The sequence below is a fragment of the Podarcis raffonei genome, chromosome 2 (genome assembly GCF_027172205.1).
Source record: "Podarcis raffonei isolate rPodRaf1 chromosome 2, rPodRaf1.pri, whole genome shotgun sequence".
Taxonomy (NCBI): Eukaryota; Metazoa; Chordata; class Lepidosauria; order Squamata; family Lacertidae; genus Podarcis; species Podarcis raffonei.
In genome coordinates, this window is record NC_070603.1 from 6,396,733 (window position 1) to 6,412,461 (window position 15,729).

The following is a 15,729-nucleotide window of genomic DNA, read 5'->3' on the forward strand; positions in this document are numbered from 1 at the left end:
TACCTCTGATGCCCTCTAGGTGGTAGTAGGAGGGAACAGATGCTTCCAGTTAGGCTGGGCATGGAATATTTGCTCATTAAATTCAGAAAAAAGAGGAGAAATACAAGTACGTTTGCCCTTCTGTGTGTGTGTGGTGTGTACACACATCTACACACAAACACACACACATTTTTCTTATGAATATAAAAAGACACTTTTATGGGCTTCTTATAAATGGAGAAAGAGAGAGGGCAAGAAAGAAAGCAAAAAGTGGAGCTATATTTCCTGATGTGCACAATTGATTTGCTTAAATTGGAAAAACATCTCTTGATCTTGTACTTCTCATTGTATTCTCCAGTTCATCACATGACAAAATATGTCATATGTGTTTAAAAATCAGGTCAGTAAAGAATCACTAAAGAATGGGGGAAATACGTGGATTATTTAAAAAATATTTGCAAACATTTAACTACATTAGCAGGAAGAACACAACACAAGAAGTTAAATAATAACTTATTTGGAAACCAGACAGTAACAATTATAAGGAACTATAGGGGAAATGCAGTGATAAAAGTGAAACCAGAAGATGAAACAGAAGGGGAGGAGGGAAATCAAATTATGTTTTTATTTCTGAAGATGTACTGCATTTCAGATCTTTTGTAAAACTGAAAACTCGAAAAATAAAATTAACAAACAAAACAAATTGGGGATTGGACCTTGAGCAATATGTGATGCAGTGATGGCAAAATAAGGCATATGACCTGTTGGATGCTAATGCTGGGCTTGCACAATATCTGAGCTTAGTGTTGCTTATGTCTAGATATTTATAGGATCATACTGTTCCTCTTCATTTGGTTGTTCAGTGAATAAGCAGCTAGCTAGAGCTATTGTTTATACTTGTTTTAGCTTGCCTCTGCTGCAAGCAGCTCATTGCTTCATTTCTCCTTCCCCTCAATAACACTGCGAGGGAGGCTAAATAGAGCAGTGAGCTTTTCCCATTGGCTGGGGGCATGTACCAGTTTCAGATTTCAGATTTCTTCTCTGCTTCTACCTCTGATGCCCTCAATAACACTGCGAGGGAGGATAAATAGAGCAGCGAGCTTCATGGTGGAGCAGGGGTTGGGATTTGGTTTCTCCAAGGCTTGCTAGGTCCCTGTGTGCCCCACTCTTGCAAGCTTATTGCCTGCTGGTTTCAGCCATGTGGCTCCACCTGGCTGCCCTGCTGGGGCTTTACTTCCTTCACCGATGGTACCAGGAGAGACAGACGGTGGAGAACCTGACGGAGAAATATGTCTTCATCACGGGCTGTTCCTCTGGCTTTGGGAACCACCTTGCCAGGCATCTGGATGCCCGGGGTCTGCGGGTGTTGGCAACCTGTACCACACAGAAGGGGGCAGAGCAGCTGGGCAAGGCCACCTCAGAGCGCTTGAAAACCACCATTCTGGATGTCACCAGTACAGAGAGCGTTGCGGCAGCGACGGAGTGGGTGAAAGAACAAGTGGGGAACAAAGGTAGCTTTTTGTTGTGTTGTTTCCATGCTCTGGATCAGGCCAGGGATTATTTGTATCATCATCTGCTTATCTTTACTCCACTTTCCCACAAAATGTGACCTGAGTGACTCCCAATACAGTGGTACCTCGTGTTAAGTACCTAATTCGTTCCAGAGGTCTGTTCTTAACCTGAAACTGTTCTTAACCTGAAGCACCACTTTAGCTAATGGGGCCTCCTGCTGCCGCTGCACCGCCGGAGCACAATTTCTGTTCTCATCCTGAAGCAAAGTTCTTAACATGAGGTACTATTTCTGGGTAAGTGGAGTCTGTTACCTGAAGCATATATAAGCTGAAGCATATGTAACCCGAGGTACCACTGTATATAAAAAATAAAAAGTATGACCATTTTAAAAAGTATTAGAAACAAGTAAAATCAATAAGGCAATGAATGGGGAAGGAATTCCATGGGGTCTCCTTAATTCAGCCTCTGTCAAGAGCTGCTAGGATTGCCAAATAACCTGAAAGATTATTGCTTTATGTTTTTTTTTTTTATAAATTTTTTTATTGCTTTTTTCCAGAATCTAAATCCATCATCAATAACACAACAAAAGCGGTTTTACAGAAAGAAAAAGAAATTAAACAAGAAAAAATTCATTTTTCGAAGTCTTTTTTTTTTTTTTTCATCATCCACTGGACTTCCCCATCTCCTCCATCCCTGCATTCTTTATAATAAATATAAACAGCAAATTAATACCTTGTTTCCTGTGTTTTTGTATTTTCATCTAATTATTCACTCTGAAATTAAAACTTTTCTCAATCATTAACTTTGTTTCTATCAACTCCGAATTTCAATACTGAAGCATATTTACCTCAAACCTTAGCAAATTTTTAACATTCATATATCTTATAATGTTTTTGTAAATAGTCCTTAAATTTTTTCCAATCCTCTTCCGCAGCCTCTTCTCCCAGGTCTCGGATTCTGCCAGTCATTTCGGCTAGTTGCATATAGTCCATCAGTTGTGTGTGCCATTCTTCCAGTGTGGGTAGCTCCTGTGCCTTCCAGTATTTAGCTATGAGAATTCTTGCTGCAGTCGTTGCATATAGAAAGAAGGTTCTGTCTTTCTTAGGTATCCTCTGGCCCACAATGCCCAAGAGGAAGGCCTCTGGTTTCTTCTGAAAGGTATACTTAAATACCTTTTTCAACTCGTTATAAATCATTTCCCAGAAGGCCTTCACCCTCGGGCATGTCCACCAGAGGTGGTAAAAAGTTCCTTCAGCCTCCTTACATTTCCAACATTTATTATCAGACAAATGGTATATCTTTGCAAGTTTGACTGGGGTCATGTACCACCTGTACATCATTTTCATAATATTTTCCTTTAAGGCACTACATGCCGTAAATTTCATACCGGTGGTCCATAACCTTTCCCAGTCCTCAAACATAATGTTGTATCCAATATCTTGTGCCCATTTTATCATGGCTGATTTGACTGTCTCATCTTGAGTATTCCATTTAAGCAGCAAGTTGTACATTCTTGAAAGCACTTTCGTCTTAGGTTCAAGTAATTCTAGTTCTAAAGATTATTGCTTTATGCCTTTGACAGCAGCTTGTTCTGTGAAGTCACACAGTGAAACTTCATTATGTATGAAGATAAATGTTCCTGTCTGATAATGTCCACAGATACAAGAGACCATAATCAATGCTGCAAGATTTTAATTTTAATTTTAAAAAATTTAATTAAAAATGATCAACCTGATTCTAAAAGCACAGATGCAAGATATCATAATCAGTGTTGCAAGATTTTAATTTTAACTGACAAGCAGCTGCAGGACCTCAAACTGATCAGCCAGCATTTGCAGTGTAGGAGAAGCCTCTGGAGTCATTTGGCTGATCTACACTGAATTTTTCCTCCTCATGGCAGGTGGGAAAGGAGGCAATTTAGATGGGGGGAAATACTTGGGAGAAGAAGGGACCAGAGCAGTTATATTGCAATATCTTTTAAGATGCTTCCCATTTAAATGTGTTTGGGGAGCCCAGAGCAGAGAATATGGAAGGTATAACCTTCTGGATCAGACCAATGTCTCTTCTCAGCCACCATTCAGTTACCAGCAGATGACTTCTCGAAAGCAGCAATCAAGCGCACTCTCCCTTCCTGTCTTGGCTGTCCAATCCACTTTTAAAACCATCCAAGTGGGTGGGCATCCCTATCTCCTGTGGCTGTTAGATCTATATTTTAATTAAGAGAAGTACTTTCTATTAGCTGTCCTGGACCTTCCAACATTCATTAGATGTCCATGAGTTCTAGTGTTGGAGAATGAGAAGCAGTGTGGTGCAGTGGTTAGAGTTTCAGACTAGGACCTAGGAGACCTGGGTTCAAATCTCCACTTGGCATACTGCTCATTGGGTGAGGTCCCAACACTGATCTTTGGAGAACTCCAGTTTCTACATCTCCCCATCTAGATATTCCATTTATTCCTCTACTCTGTGTCCTGCTTCTTAACCAGTTTCATGACTGCTCAGCTTATTCAGGAGTTGGCAGTCTAAGTACACTAGGTCAACTGGATTAGTTTTATCCAACAGATCTACTTTGGATAAGCCTTCATGCTCTTTGCTAAATTTCATGTAAAGGCCTCCCAAAATGGCCCCCAGAGGTCACTGGTTGGCCTTCCTTTTAAAACTGTGTGAATCCCTGGGGAAATATTGGCTCTCCAGCAATACTAAGATCAAATGCAAGAGCAGGGACGCATACTGAACTCTCTCTTTCTCTCTCTCTCTCGATATATCTCCAGAGATAAATATTTGTTGGTCAAAATTGTCTGTTTCTTTCTTTTTTTTTATAAGATATTTATTAAGATTTTTTAAGAAACAAAACAGAAAAGTCGTAACAAAAAAGAACATACAAAAAAAATTACGAAAAATACAACAATAAATGACTAAAACACATAACAACACACACACACAAAAAAAATAATTAAAAAAACAAATCAATTTTTCACATTTTTCAGAATTCTCATTAGCTTGTTTCTTTGACCTCCTCATACCTCCCTTTTTTGTATTCCCAATCACATCATTAATTCAGCAAATCCTTACCCCTCTTTTTTTTTTTAATTTAACTCAATGTTTGAACAAATTTACATCTTTATACTTTAACCAATTATCAAACCATTTTTACATATTCTTACTGATCTTATTACTAAGTCCACTTAGGTCCAGTCCGACATCACTTTAACATTCATTAATTTTACAGTATTTCTGCAAGTAGTCTTTGAATTTCTTCCAATCTTCTTCCACCAACTCTTCTCCCTGGTCACAGATTCTGCCAGTCATTTCCGCCAACTCCATATAGTCCATCACTTTCATCTGCCATTCTTCCAGAGTGGGTAAATCTTGTGTCTTCCAATACTTTGCCACGAGTATTCTTGCTGCTGTTGTAGCATACATAAAGAAAGTTCTATCCTTCTTTGGCACCTGTTGGCCGACTATGCCCAGAAGAAAGGCCTCTGGTTTCTTCAAGAAGGTATATTTAAATACCTTTTTCATTTCATTATATATCATTTCCCAGAAAGCCTTTATCCTTGGGCATGTCCACCAAAGGTGAAAGAATGTACCTTCATTTTCTTTACATTTCCAACATTTATTATCAGGCAAATGGTATATTTTTGCTAGCTTGACTGGTGTCATGTACCACCTATATATCATTTTCATAATATTCTCTCTTAGGGCATTACATGCCGTAAATTTCATACCAGTGGTCCACAACCGTTCCCACTCAGCAAATATAATGTTATGTCCAACATCCTGTGCCCATTTAATCATAGCAGATTTAACCGTTTCATCTTGGGTGTTCCATTTCAACAGCAAGTTATACATTCTTGAAAGTATCTTTGTTTTTGGCTCTAACAATTCTGTTTCCAATTTCGATTTCTCCACCTGGAAGCCGGTTTTTTAATCCAAATTATAAGCTTCCCTTAATTGATAATAACGAAGCCAGTCTCGCACTTTATCTTTTAATTTCTCAAAACTCTGCAATTTCAATTTATCTCCTTCCTGCTCCAAAATTTCCCAATATTTTGGCCATTTGGCCTCCATATTGAGCTTTTTCTGAGCCTTTGCTTCCATTGGTGACAACCACCTTGGGGTTTTGTTCTCAAGTAAGTCTTTGTATCTTGTCCAGACATTAAACAATGCTTTTCTGACAATATGATTATTGAATGCTTTATGAGCTTTAACCTTGTCATACCACAAATATGCATGCCACCCAAAAACATTATTAAAACCTTCCAAATCCAAAATGTCAGTGTTCTCAAGAAGCAGCCATTCTTTCAACCAGCAAAATGCTGCTGATTCATAATAAAGTTTAAGGTCTGGCAGGGCAAATCCACCTCTTTCCTTTGCATCAGTTAATATTTTAAATTTTATTCTGGGCTTCTTGCCCTGCCAGACAAATCTGGAAATATCTTTCTGCCACTTCTTGAAACAGTCCATTTTGTCCAAAATCTGTAATGATTGAAACAAAAACAACATTCTTGGCAATACATTCATCTTTATAACAGCAATTCGGCCTAACAAGGAAAGCTTCAAATTTGACCATATTTCTAGATCTTTTTTCACTTCTGACCAACATTTCTCATAATTATCTTTGAATAAGTTTAAGTTTTTAGCAGTCATATTAACCCCTAGATATTTTACTTTCTTTACCAATGTTAACCCTGTCTCCTTCTGAAACCTTTCTTTCTCTATCGGTGTTAAATTTTTCTCAAGGACTTTGGTTTTTGACTTGTTCAACTTAAATCCTGCCACATGACCAAATTCTTGGATCAATTCTAAAGCTCTTTTAACACTAGATTCTGGCTCCTGTACCGTCAATACCAAATCGTCTGCAAATGCCTTCAATTTATATTGTTTGGCTCCGACCTGTATACCTTTTATCGAACGGTCCCTTCTAATCATGTTGTCTGTTTCAGTCCAGTGTTTTCTGTGTTGTCTTTCTCAATTTGGGTTTTTGAAAGAGTGATGTGAATAGAAGCTTGAGGACTCCCATGCTTTTAATTACAGCTTTCCTCTTAACAAATATTGCCCATTTTATTGCTTCCTGTTGATACTAGTTGGGGAAATTATGATGAACTGCCCAACTTTTTTTTATTGGTTTTCAATTACAATCCAATAATAGCCCCATTATAACAATACCAATTTATAATACAATTATTAATACCAATTGTTCCAATGCCGAATTATATAATTTAGATAAAGTGGCCCCCTGTGTGCTAAATTTGATGATTCTGTTATTTTCTTTATTTCTGCCTTCCAAAATCTTATTAATTTCTATTACATTCCAGTCATAATAATAATCCCTTATACAACAACTGCAATATTAATAACTTCTATTCGTGTTGACACATTAAATGATTTATAAAACTACAAGTGAGGAACTCAAACTACATCCTTGTTCTTCCTGTGTGCGGCAATTCTTCTGCCTGTGGTGTTTCTTCCGGTCCTTGTAAGATGTTATGTCTCCCCACCTCAGTTGTTGCTGTTATTCTTCATGCCTTGGGCGGAGCTGATATCCCAATGTTGTTCCAGAAATTTCTCCCTTGCTCCATCCAGTGCTTCGTTGTTTTGCAACTTTAACAAATCCTAGAATACATATCAACCAAAATATAGACCACAAGAATAATACTACATCCACACTTCCAAAATCTAGCATACATCCAAATGGAACAATAATTATCTCTTCTTCTTCTTCTTTTGAAATAATTTTTATTTGATTTTTACAAGATTATAACAATACCAATTCCGTATCCACATTTAGACATTTCTCTGAATCTTCAGACTTCCCCCTTCCCCTCCATGGGCCCTATTATCAACCTTTTCAACTGCGTATTATTTCCTCATCCAAATTTTATGTCACTCCATTTTATCCATAATAATTTCTGTATTACAAGTGTTATTGCAGTCCTGCTAATGTTTTCATCTGCTGACAGTGGTGTCTCAAGTTTGCCATTCTTCTCTGGTAAGGTCTTTGTCTTCATTCCATCTCTGGGCAAGTAACATCCATGCGGCTGTCGTTGCATACATCAAAAGTCTTTTCTGTTCCTTTGGGATCTTGGTACCTACAATTCCTAATAAAAAGGTTTCTGGTTTCTTTATCAAAGTTATTTTAAACATTTTAAAAATTCATTATATATCATTTCAGTTCATTATATATCATTTCCTTTGGGAAAGAATAACTGTCTCTTCCTGCACAGGGCTCTGGGGCTTGGTGAACAATGCGGGAATAGGTGTCCCATCAGGTCCCAACGAATGGCTGACCAAAGATGACTTTGCAAAGGTGATCAATGTCAACCTGCTAGGGTTGATTGACGTGACACTACACATGCTGCCGCTGGTGAGGAGAGCCAGAGGGAGGGTGATCAACATCTCCAGTACGGATGGACGACTGGCCTGCTTTGGAGGTGGTTACTGCCCATCAAAGTTTGGTGTGGAAGCCTTCTCTGACACCCTGAGGTAAAAACAAGCTCTGTAGCTTACTTTTGGTTTGGTTTGGTTTAGTGACGTGGTGTTTCTCTAGGTGTAGGGAATAAAAAACAGGTGGTGGGAAATCAGGCTGCTGTCAAGGGCTGAACCTTAAATCACAGATCAAAAAGCAGACATTTGCACTGTTTGAGAGATAAGGATCCAGCTCATGCTATGCCCACACTGGACCTGAAATACATTTGCTCATCTCCAGGTCTGCGGGGAAATATGTTTTTTCAAAATGCAAGCCTGAGATGAGATGGGAGGGGGAAGGTGCATGCTTGGACTCCACAGATCTGATTGAATTTGCTCCACCACCGATGAGAACCCATCACCTCTGCCAGCCCCCCTCCAGACCCCCAGATGAGGATGCAGCCCAGGCAGCACAGGTGCCAAACCATCGTGCTAACTACCTCCCCGCCATGCGGTGAGGGTGGACGGAGAAGTTGTGGCTGGTTCTCAAAGATGGTTGGTTGTGTTTTGAGAGATGACAGCATCTTCAGAACAGTAGATCATCTGGGAGGGGGCACCAGAAGGGGCAGGCTGGGTTACAGAAGGGCTTGCTGCCTCCTCCTCCATCTGCCTGCACCACCTTGTTGTCTCTGCCGGAATCCACACAGGGCCATCAAGGGGCTGCAGGGTCCCTGCCAGAGAGCTTGGATAGATTGAGAGACAGTGGAACAAAAGAAGGTAAACTACCCAAAACATTTTTCGAAATGGTAAAAGACTGCAATTTAATTGATATTTGGAGGTTAAGATACCCATTGGAAAAACAATTCACGTTTTATTCAGAACCAAATCAGTCGATGTCTAGAATTGATCAAATTTGGATTTCGAGTGAATTAACTCCAAGAATCATTCAAGTGGAAATTGAACCAAGAGTAATTTCAGATCATAGTCCAATTAAGTTAGAACTTAAAGGCTTTGAAGAAAGAACATTCAGATGGAGAATGAACGAATGCCTATTTGATGATCAAAAATTTGTTCAAGAGGTACAGAAGAAAGTGAATGATTATTTTGTGGATAACTGCAATAAAGGAACGAAGATGAGTATAGTATGGGACGCAAGCAAGGCAGTAATGAGAGGGTTTCTTATACAACAAAATTCAATCAAAAAGAAGAATAGAGAGAAAGAAAAGAAAAGAAAGAGATTTTAAAACAAATTATGGAAAATGAACAAAAGCTAATCAAAAAACCAAACAATACAAGAATTAGACAGAGTATTAAGGCTCTGCAAACTCAATTTGCAATGATAATAAACAAAGAGGTGGAATGGAATATTAAAAGATTAAGACAAAAGAACTTTGAATTTGCAAACAAATCAGGAAAATGGCTTGCTTGGCAGATCAAGAAAAGGAAAGAACAAAGTACAATAAACAAAATCAATGTGGAAGGAGAAGAGATAATTAGTCCTAAAGGTATTAGAAAAGGATTTTTGGATTTTTATAGACAACTGTATAGGAATAAAGAAAAGAACAGCATGAGGAAAATAGAAAGATATTTAAAAGAGAAAGAGGTGCAAAAGATCCCGACAGAAGCAACAGAAAGGCTGAACACCCCGATTGATATCGAGGAGATTAAGGAGGTAATAACAGAATTGAAAAACGGGAAATCCCCAGGACCAGATGGGTTTACAGCAAGGTATTACAAAGAGTTGAGAACAGCTCTGACGATACCATTAAAAGAAGTAATGAATAACATCTTAAAAGAGAGAGAGATCCCTGAGACATGGAAAGATGCATTTATAACTTTTATTCCAAAAGAGGACGCGGACCAAACACAAGTAGAGAATTACAGACCGATTTCCCTAGTAAATACGGACTACAAAATCTTTGCAGGAATAATGGCAAAGAGATTAAAAAAGGTTTTACAAGTAATCATTCATGAGGATCAAGCGGGTTTCCTTCCTGGCAGACAGATGAGAGACAATGTGAGGAATATAATAAATATTTTGGAATATCTGACAGCCAGGAACGAGAGACGAGCAATGTTAATGTTTGTAGATGCCGAAAAGGCATTTGACAACGTATCATGGGACTTTATGTTGAAAAATGTAGAATATATGGAGATGGGGAATGATTTCTTTAATGGAATTAAGGCAATATATACTGAACAAAAGGCGAAATTGATAGTAAATAACGTGATAACAGAAGAAATTAAAATATCAAAAGGTACTAGACAGGGTTGTCCGCTCTCACCTTTGCTGTTTATAATGGTCTTGGAGGTCTTTCTGAGTTCAATCAGGAAAAATGAAAGGATAAAGGGGGTGACAGTAGGCCAAAATGAATATAAAGTCAAAGCCTTTGCCGATGATTTGGTTATAATGGTGGAAGATCCGATGAACAGTGCAACTGAAGTGTTAGAGGAGATTGAAAAGTTTGGTGATGTGGCAGGTTTTAAGTTAAATAGGAAAAAGACTAAAATTATAATTAAAAATATGGATCAAACAATGATTGAAGTGCTGCAACAACAAATGGGTATTGAAATTGTTAAAAAGGTTAAATATTTGGGAATATGGTTAACTCCAAAAAATATTGACTTGTTTCAAAATAATTATGTTCCAGTGTGGAATGGAATTAAGAAAGATCTGGAGGGATGGGGAAGGTTAAAACTATCCTTTTGGGGTAGAATCTCAATGGTCAAGATGAACGTGCTCCCAAAGATGTTATTTTTATTTCAGATGATCCCAATATTAAAAGGGGTAATGATTTTTAAGGAATGGCAAAGAATGATTTCAAGATATATCTGGCAGGGCAAAAAGCCGAGAATTAAATATAAATTACTAACAGATGCAAAAGAAAGAGGAGGCTTTGCCCTGCCAGATTTAAAGTTATACTATGAGGCATCATGTCTTTGCTGGATAAAAGAATGGATAAAACTTAAAAATACTAAATTACTGGATCTGGAGGGTTTCGATAACAGATTTGGGTGGCATGCGTATTTATGGCAAGAGAAGAAAAAGGGTTATAAATCGTTTGAAAACCACATCTTCCGGAAATCGTTAATTGAAGTGTGGGACAGATATAAGAATATATTAGAAATGGGGGTTCCACATTGGTTATCCCCATTAGAGGTTATGGGAGTCAAGAAAATTAATATGAGGAGTAATTGGATTACTTATGGAGACTTGGTGGTAAAAGAAGATGGGAAATGGAGATTGAAACCATATGAGCAAGTAAAAGAACATGTATTTGACTGGCTGCACTATTATCAGATAAGTGATATGTTTAAAAAGGATGTGAAAGAAAGAGGGTATAAAGAAAAAGATTCGAAATTCCAAACAGAAATTGTTAACAATGATTGTAAGATAATTTCAAAAATGTATAAAATTTTACTGGAATGGCACACGATGGATGAGGAAGTTAAAGCAGTAATGATTCAATGGGCCAGAGACTTAGGGTATAGTATAGATTTGGAAGATTGGCAAAAAATATGGAATGAAAACTTGAAGTTTACAGCATGTACTACGTTAAAAGAAAACCTAATGAAGATGGTATACAGATGGTATATGACACCAGCTAAATTAGCAAAAATGTACAAAATTTGTAACAAATGTTGGAAATGTAGGGAGAAGGAGGGTACATTTATTCATATGTGGTGGGAGTGCAAGAAAGTGAAGGGGTTCTGGGAAATGGTATACAATGAGTTAAAGAAAATGCTGAAATATAGCTTTGTAAAGAAACCAGAGACCTTCCTACTGGGAATAACTAAAAATGATATAAATAAGAGGGACTGTAAACTCTTTCAGTACGCAATAACAGCAGCGAGAATGTTGATGGCCCAAAGGTGGAAACAAGAAGAACTGCCAACTTTGGAAGAATGGAGAGCAAAACTAACAGACTATGCAGAACTGGACAAATTAACAGGGAAAATCAGATTTCAAAGAGATCATAAGTTTCTAGAGGACTGGGGAAAATTCAGAGATTATTTGAAAACTGTGTGTGAGGAAAATACAACGCTAGTGTGTTTTAAAGAAGCTTTGTGAAAAAATAAGGAATATCGCAAAAATGTAAAAGAGGATAGAAAAATGTATTTAAAGGCGATACTATAATTAAGGAATGCGAAGATAGAAATTTAATTATGGATGATTGTCAGAGGAGTTGAGGGAGGTCCAATAGGTTAAAATATGTGATGTGAAAATTGTATGATTGGAGATATTATGGAAAAATTTAATAAAAAAAAATATTTAAAAAAATTCTATGATTTGCTGAGAGCAGCTGATGTGCTTTTTAATCAAATGTAGGTTTACCAAGCTAAAAGTTGCCAAATCAAAACAGTAACAGCAGATTTGAATTTCCCAAACCCAAACGCATACTTTTAAGACCCCTCACGGAAGAAATTTGCAAAAATTAAGCTTCCGTCCAGAAAAGAACACCCCCTAATTGGCACATGGCCAAGGTGTGCAGCACTCAGGCACATGCCAGGAAACAGGAAAGATGAGAGAGTAGAGCAACCAGCTAAGAAGGCAGGCAGAGGGCAGGCCTGGGTGGCTGGGTGACCCTGGCGCAGACCCCACCCGCTCCTGCTGAGGACCCCTCCCTCTCGCAAGGCTGCAGCACCACCAGCTTGGCTGACTCTGCCCTCTGCCAGGCCTGGCAGCCCTGCTCCCCCAAAATCCCCAGGTGCCTAATTTGTTTTGCATGCCCGGGACCTTTCCTAGCAGTCAAACAATCCACTATTTTTTAGACTTCAGCAGGAAATGATGTTTCTTGACTTTTCCTCCCTCATTCAGAAGAGAGCTCCATCCTTTTGGAATCAAAGTCAGCATTGTTGAACCAGGTACTTTCAAGACACCCATACAGTCAAAATCAGCTGAGTCCTACGAACCTTTATGGAGCCGGTTACCTTCTGACCTCAAGGAATGCTATGGGCGGAAGTACTTTGAGCAATGTGAGTAGACCTGGGGGAGAAACTCAGTTTGGTATGAAAGCTACCTAGTTCACACTTAACAAAACAACACATGAATCAACGAAACAACACATGAACCAAAATTCAGACTCATGTAAATTTAGTAATGCACTTTCCCCAAACAGTAATGTGTAGAAAAATACATACTGTTACACAAGCCTGGTGTCTGCCCCCTCAACAACTCTGCACTCCCCCCAAAAGTCACGCCAAGTCTAATCCATATCCCAATTAAGCAAAACCCTGGTATTGATTAATTTCTAGGGCTTAGCTATATCTATAACAATAGGAAGTATGTATCAAAAGTGAAGCTAGCATACAAGAATACTCTGTGTTAGAGAAAACTGCTTGCAAAAATGTGCCTCTTGTGGAAAATTGCATATAAAAATATTAAGAGAAATTGGCACTAAAATGCTGGTAAAATTTTGTGAGAATTTTCAAACCACAAACTGAAATGTGGAGAACTGAACTGAAAGGTTGAAGAAATGAGAAACAGAATCTAAAATTGACAGGCTGAGCCATCCCTGACTGAAATTTCTTTTTTCAATTTTTTTTATGAAACTATATATAGTGGCAGCTATGTATAGAAAATTATTCAAAACATCCACTCCAAGATGACACCCAATGATTCCACTTTCTATAAACCAATATTTCCATTAATCCTCAAACCCAGATATCATAAGTTCATTTTCTTTTTCATGCAAAAAAGTGTATAAGGCGTTTCCAATCTTTAATAAATAGTGACAATGATTATTCTTTTATTAAACACGTCAACTTTACCATCTCAGCTAAATCCAATATTTTTTACATCCATTCCCTCATGGTAGATAATGGTGAATCTTTCAATCTTTGTGCATAGAAGAGTATTGCCACTGTGATCATGTATTGAAATAATGTTCTGCAGTCTTTTTCTAATTGTCTATCCATTATTCCTAGCTGGAAAAGTTCCGATGGCAATTGAATGTGAAACTTTAAAATGTTTGCATCATTGTATGTATTTGAATCCAATATTTCTTGGCAATTTTACAAGTCCACCAAGCATGACAAAATGGGTCTGCATATTTTTCACACTTCCAACAAACATTTCAAACACCTTTCTACAGTCTAAATAATTTCACTGGAGTTAGATACCATTGGTACATCATTTTATGTACCTAATCTACACCTTCAGCTTCCAAAAGATTCTAGGTGCCACCTAGGCTGTTGCAAGGATAATGTTTCTTTTGCTTCATGTTTCTCACAAACAGGTTGCAAAGTAAGTGAATATTTCCAAAAGGCTGGCAGCGACAACCTTCACCTGGTCACCGACTGCATAGAACATGCCCTGACATCCTGCTGCCCTCGCACTCGCTACTCTCCAGGCTGGGATGCAAAGTTCTTGTACATTCCTGCCTCTTACTTTCCAACGTCCATCGCTGACTTTGTGATGAGCCACATTTGGCCTAAACCAGCTCAAGCAATATAGGGTTGTTGTTGTTTTAAAATAGCGACTATAGAATAATCAAAACATACAATACAACAAAGTAAAGAACCAAGAGGCAACTTACTATTATAGATCCTCCATTCATAAATAGATATTACTTTGAAACATAGGAAGGTTCAATCCAAGATTGATCAAGAAAATTGGCATTTTATTTTCATGGAAGCAAAGAGGGCTAATAGTAATGAGTATTCACATTTATAGTGAATGAGTATTCACATTTATTAAAGAAAATAAATTGTGGTAGGATCGCTCCAGTGTTTTTTATAGACATCAAAAACATCCACTATATAGTGACATACAGTGGTATCTCTGGTTAAGAACTTAATTCGTTCCGGAGGTCCGTTCTTAACCTGAAACTGTTCTTAACCTGAAGCACCACTTTAGCTAATGGGGCCTCCTGCTGCCCTTGCGCCACCACCGCATGATTTCAGTTCTCATCCTGAAGCAAAGTTCTTAACCCGAACAGAAATCAATCCAGTGAATATTGATGTAGGTTTGAGGGGTCAGACTGCATGATGCCCTGGGCCCCTTCCGGTTCTTGGGCTTCTGTATCAGTGGGAGTAGAAAGCGTGAGAACAAGTTTTCCAAACCATTCCCTTTGTCTAGGCAATTGCAAGACAATGGCCATGGCTGGATACTTAAGCACCATGATCATTATCCCCAAAGAATGAGCCGTCCTGCAAAAGCTACAACTAAGTGATGGTGTCCTCCCCCCCTCCTCACCTGGCCAGTAGATAGAGAACAGGGGTGTAGCTGAGCTAGAAAGCAGGAGAAGCTAGAAAGACAGATCCATGTCTGATCTGTACTGGGCTTTGGAGCTCCCCTAGAAACCTAATCGGGGAGCAAGATCTATTGGGGTGGGGGGGCCACCAGGGGCGCATTGGAAGATGGCCGACAATACCATCTCTCCGGCTCACAAGAGGTAATTAAGAGGCTGATATGGGAGTATGCAGCCTCCGTTGTTGCCCCAAGGACATGGGGAACACTGCCTTGCCTGCTGTGGCCATAAATCACCCCCGGTTCCGAAAGAAGGGGGTGAGGGCACTAGGCACAAAACCCTTGTGTGGGTCTGGCTCTTCTGGACGCTGTCTCTGATCGCGTACTGGCTGCAGCAATTTGAAATAAACAATTAGAAAAGAAGCAAATGCACATATTTCAAATGAAGAACGGGAGTGAAGACTGCTAATTGAAGTGACCTCTGCAGACTTCCGGGTTGGCGCCATCGTCTAATGGTGGATTCCCTCCGAGCTCCGGAGGGAATCTGCTCAACAGGGGTCGGGTTCTGCCGCGGCGGCGGCGCGGGGACCCTTAGAAACCACAGGCGCTGAAGCCTGTGGACCTGGTGGCTCGGTGGGCAC

At 38.9% G+C, this 15,729-nt stretch overlaps 1 protein-coding gene across 1 annotated transcript; it reads left to right on the forward strand.

Annotated features, from left to right (window-relative positions):
• Nucleotides 1–1,177: 1,177 nt before the first annotated feature.
• Nucleotides 1,178–14,781, forward strand: LOC128405449 (retinol dehydrogenase 7-like). The gene is made up of 4 exons (XM_053372115.1): nt 1,178–1,490; nt 7,716–7,974; nt 12,716–12,873; nt 14,136–14,781. The coding sequence occupies exons 1-4, from the start codon at nt 1,178–1,180 to the stop codon at nt 14,351–14,353; spliced, it is 948 nt and encodes a 315-aa protein (XP_053228090.1). The 3' UTR covers nt 14,354–14,781.
• The last annotated feature ends 948 nt before the right edge of the window (nt 14,782–15,729 follow it).

Coding starts and splice junctions, on each gene's coding strand:
- LOC128405449 (XM_053372115.1), top strand. CDS start 1,178: ATGTGGCTCCACCTGGCTGCCCTGCTGGGGCTTTACTTCCTTCACCGA. Junction 1,491..7,715: donor AGAACAAGTGGGGAACAAAG/GTAGCTTTTTGT, acceptor CTTCCTGCACAG/GGCTCTGGGGCTTGGTGAAC. Junction 7,975..12,715: donor GCCTTCTCTGACACCCTGAG/GTAAAAACAAGC, acceptor TCCCTCATTCAG/AAGAGAGCTCCATCCTTTTG.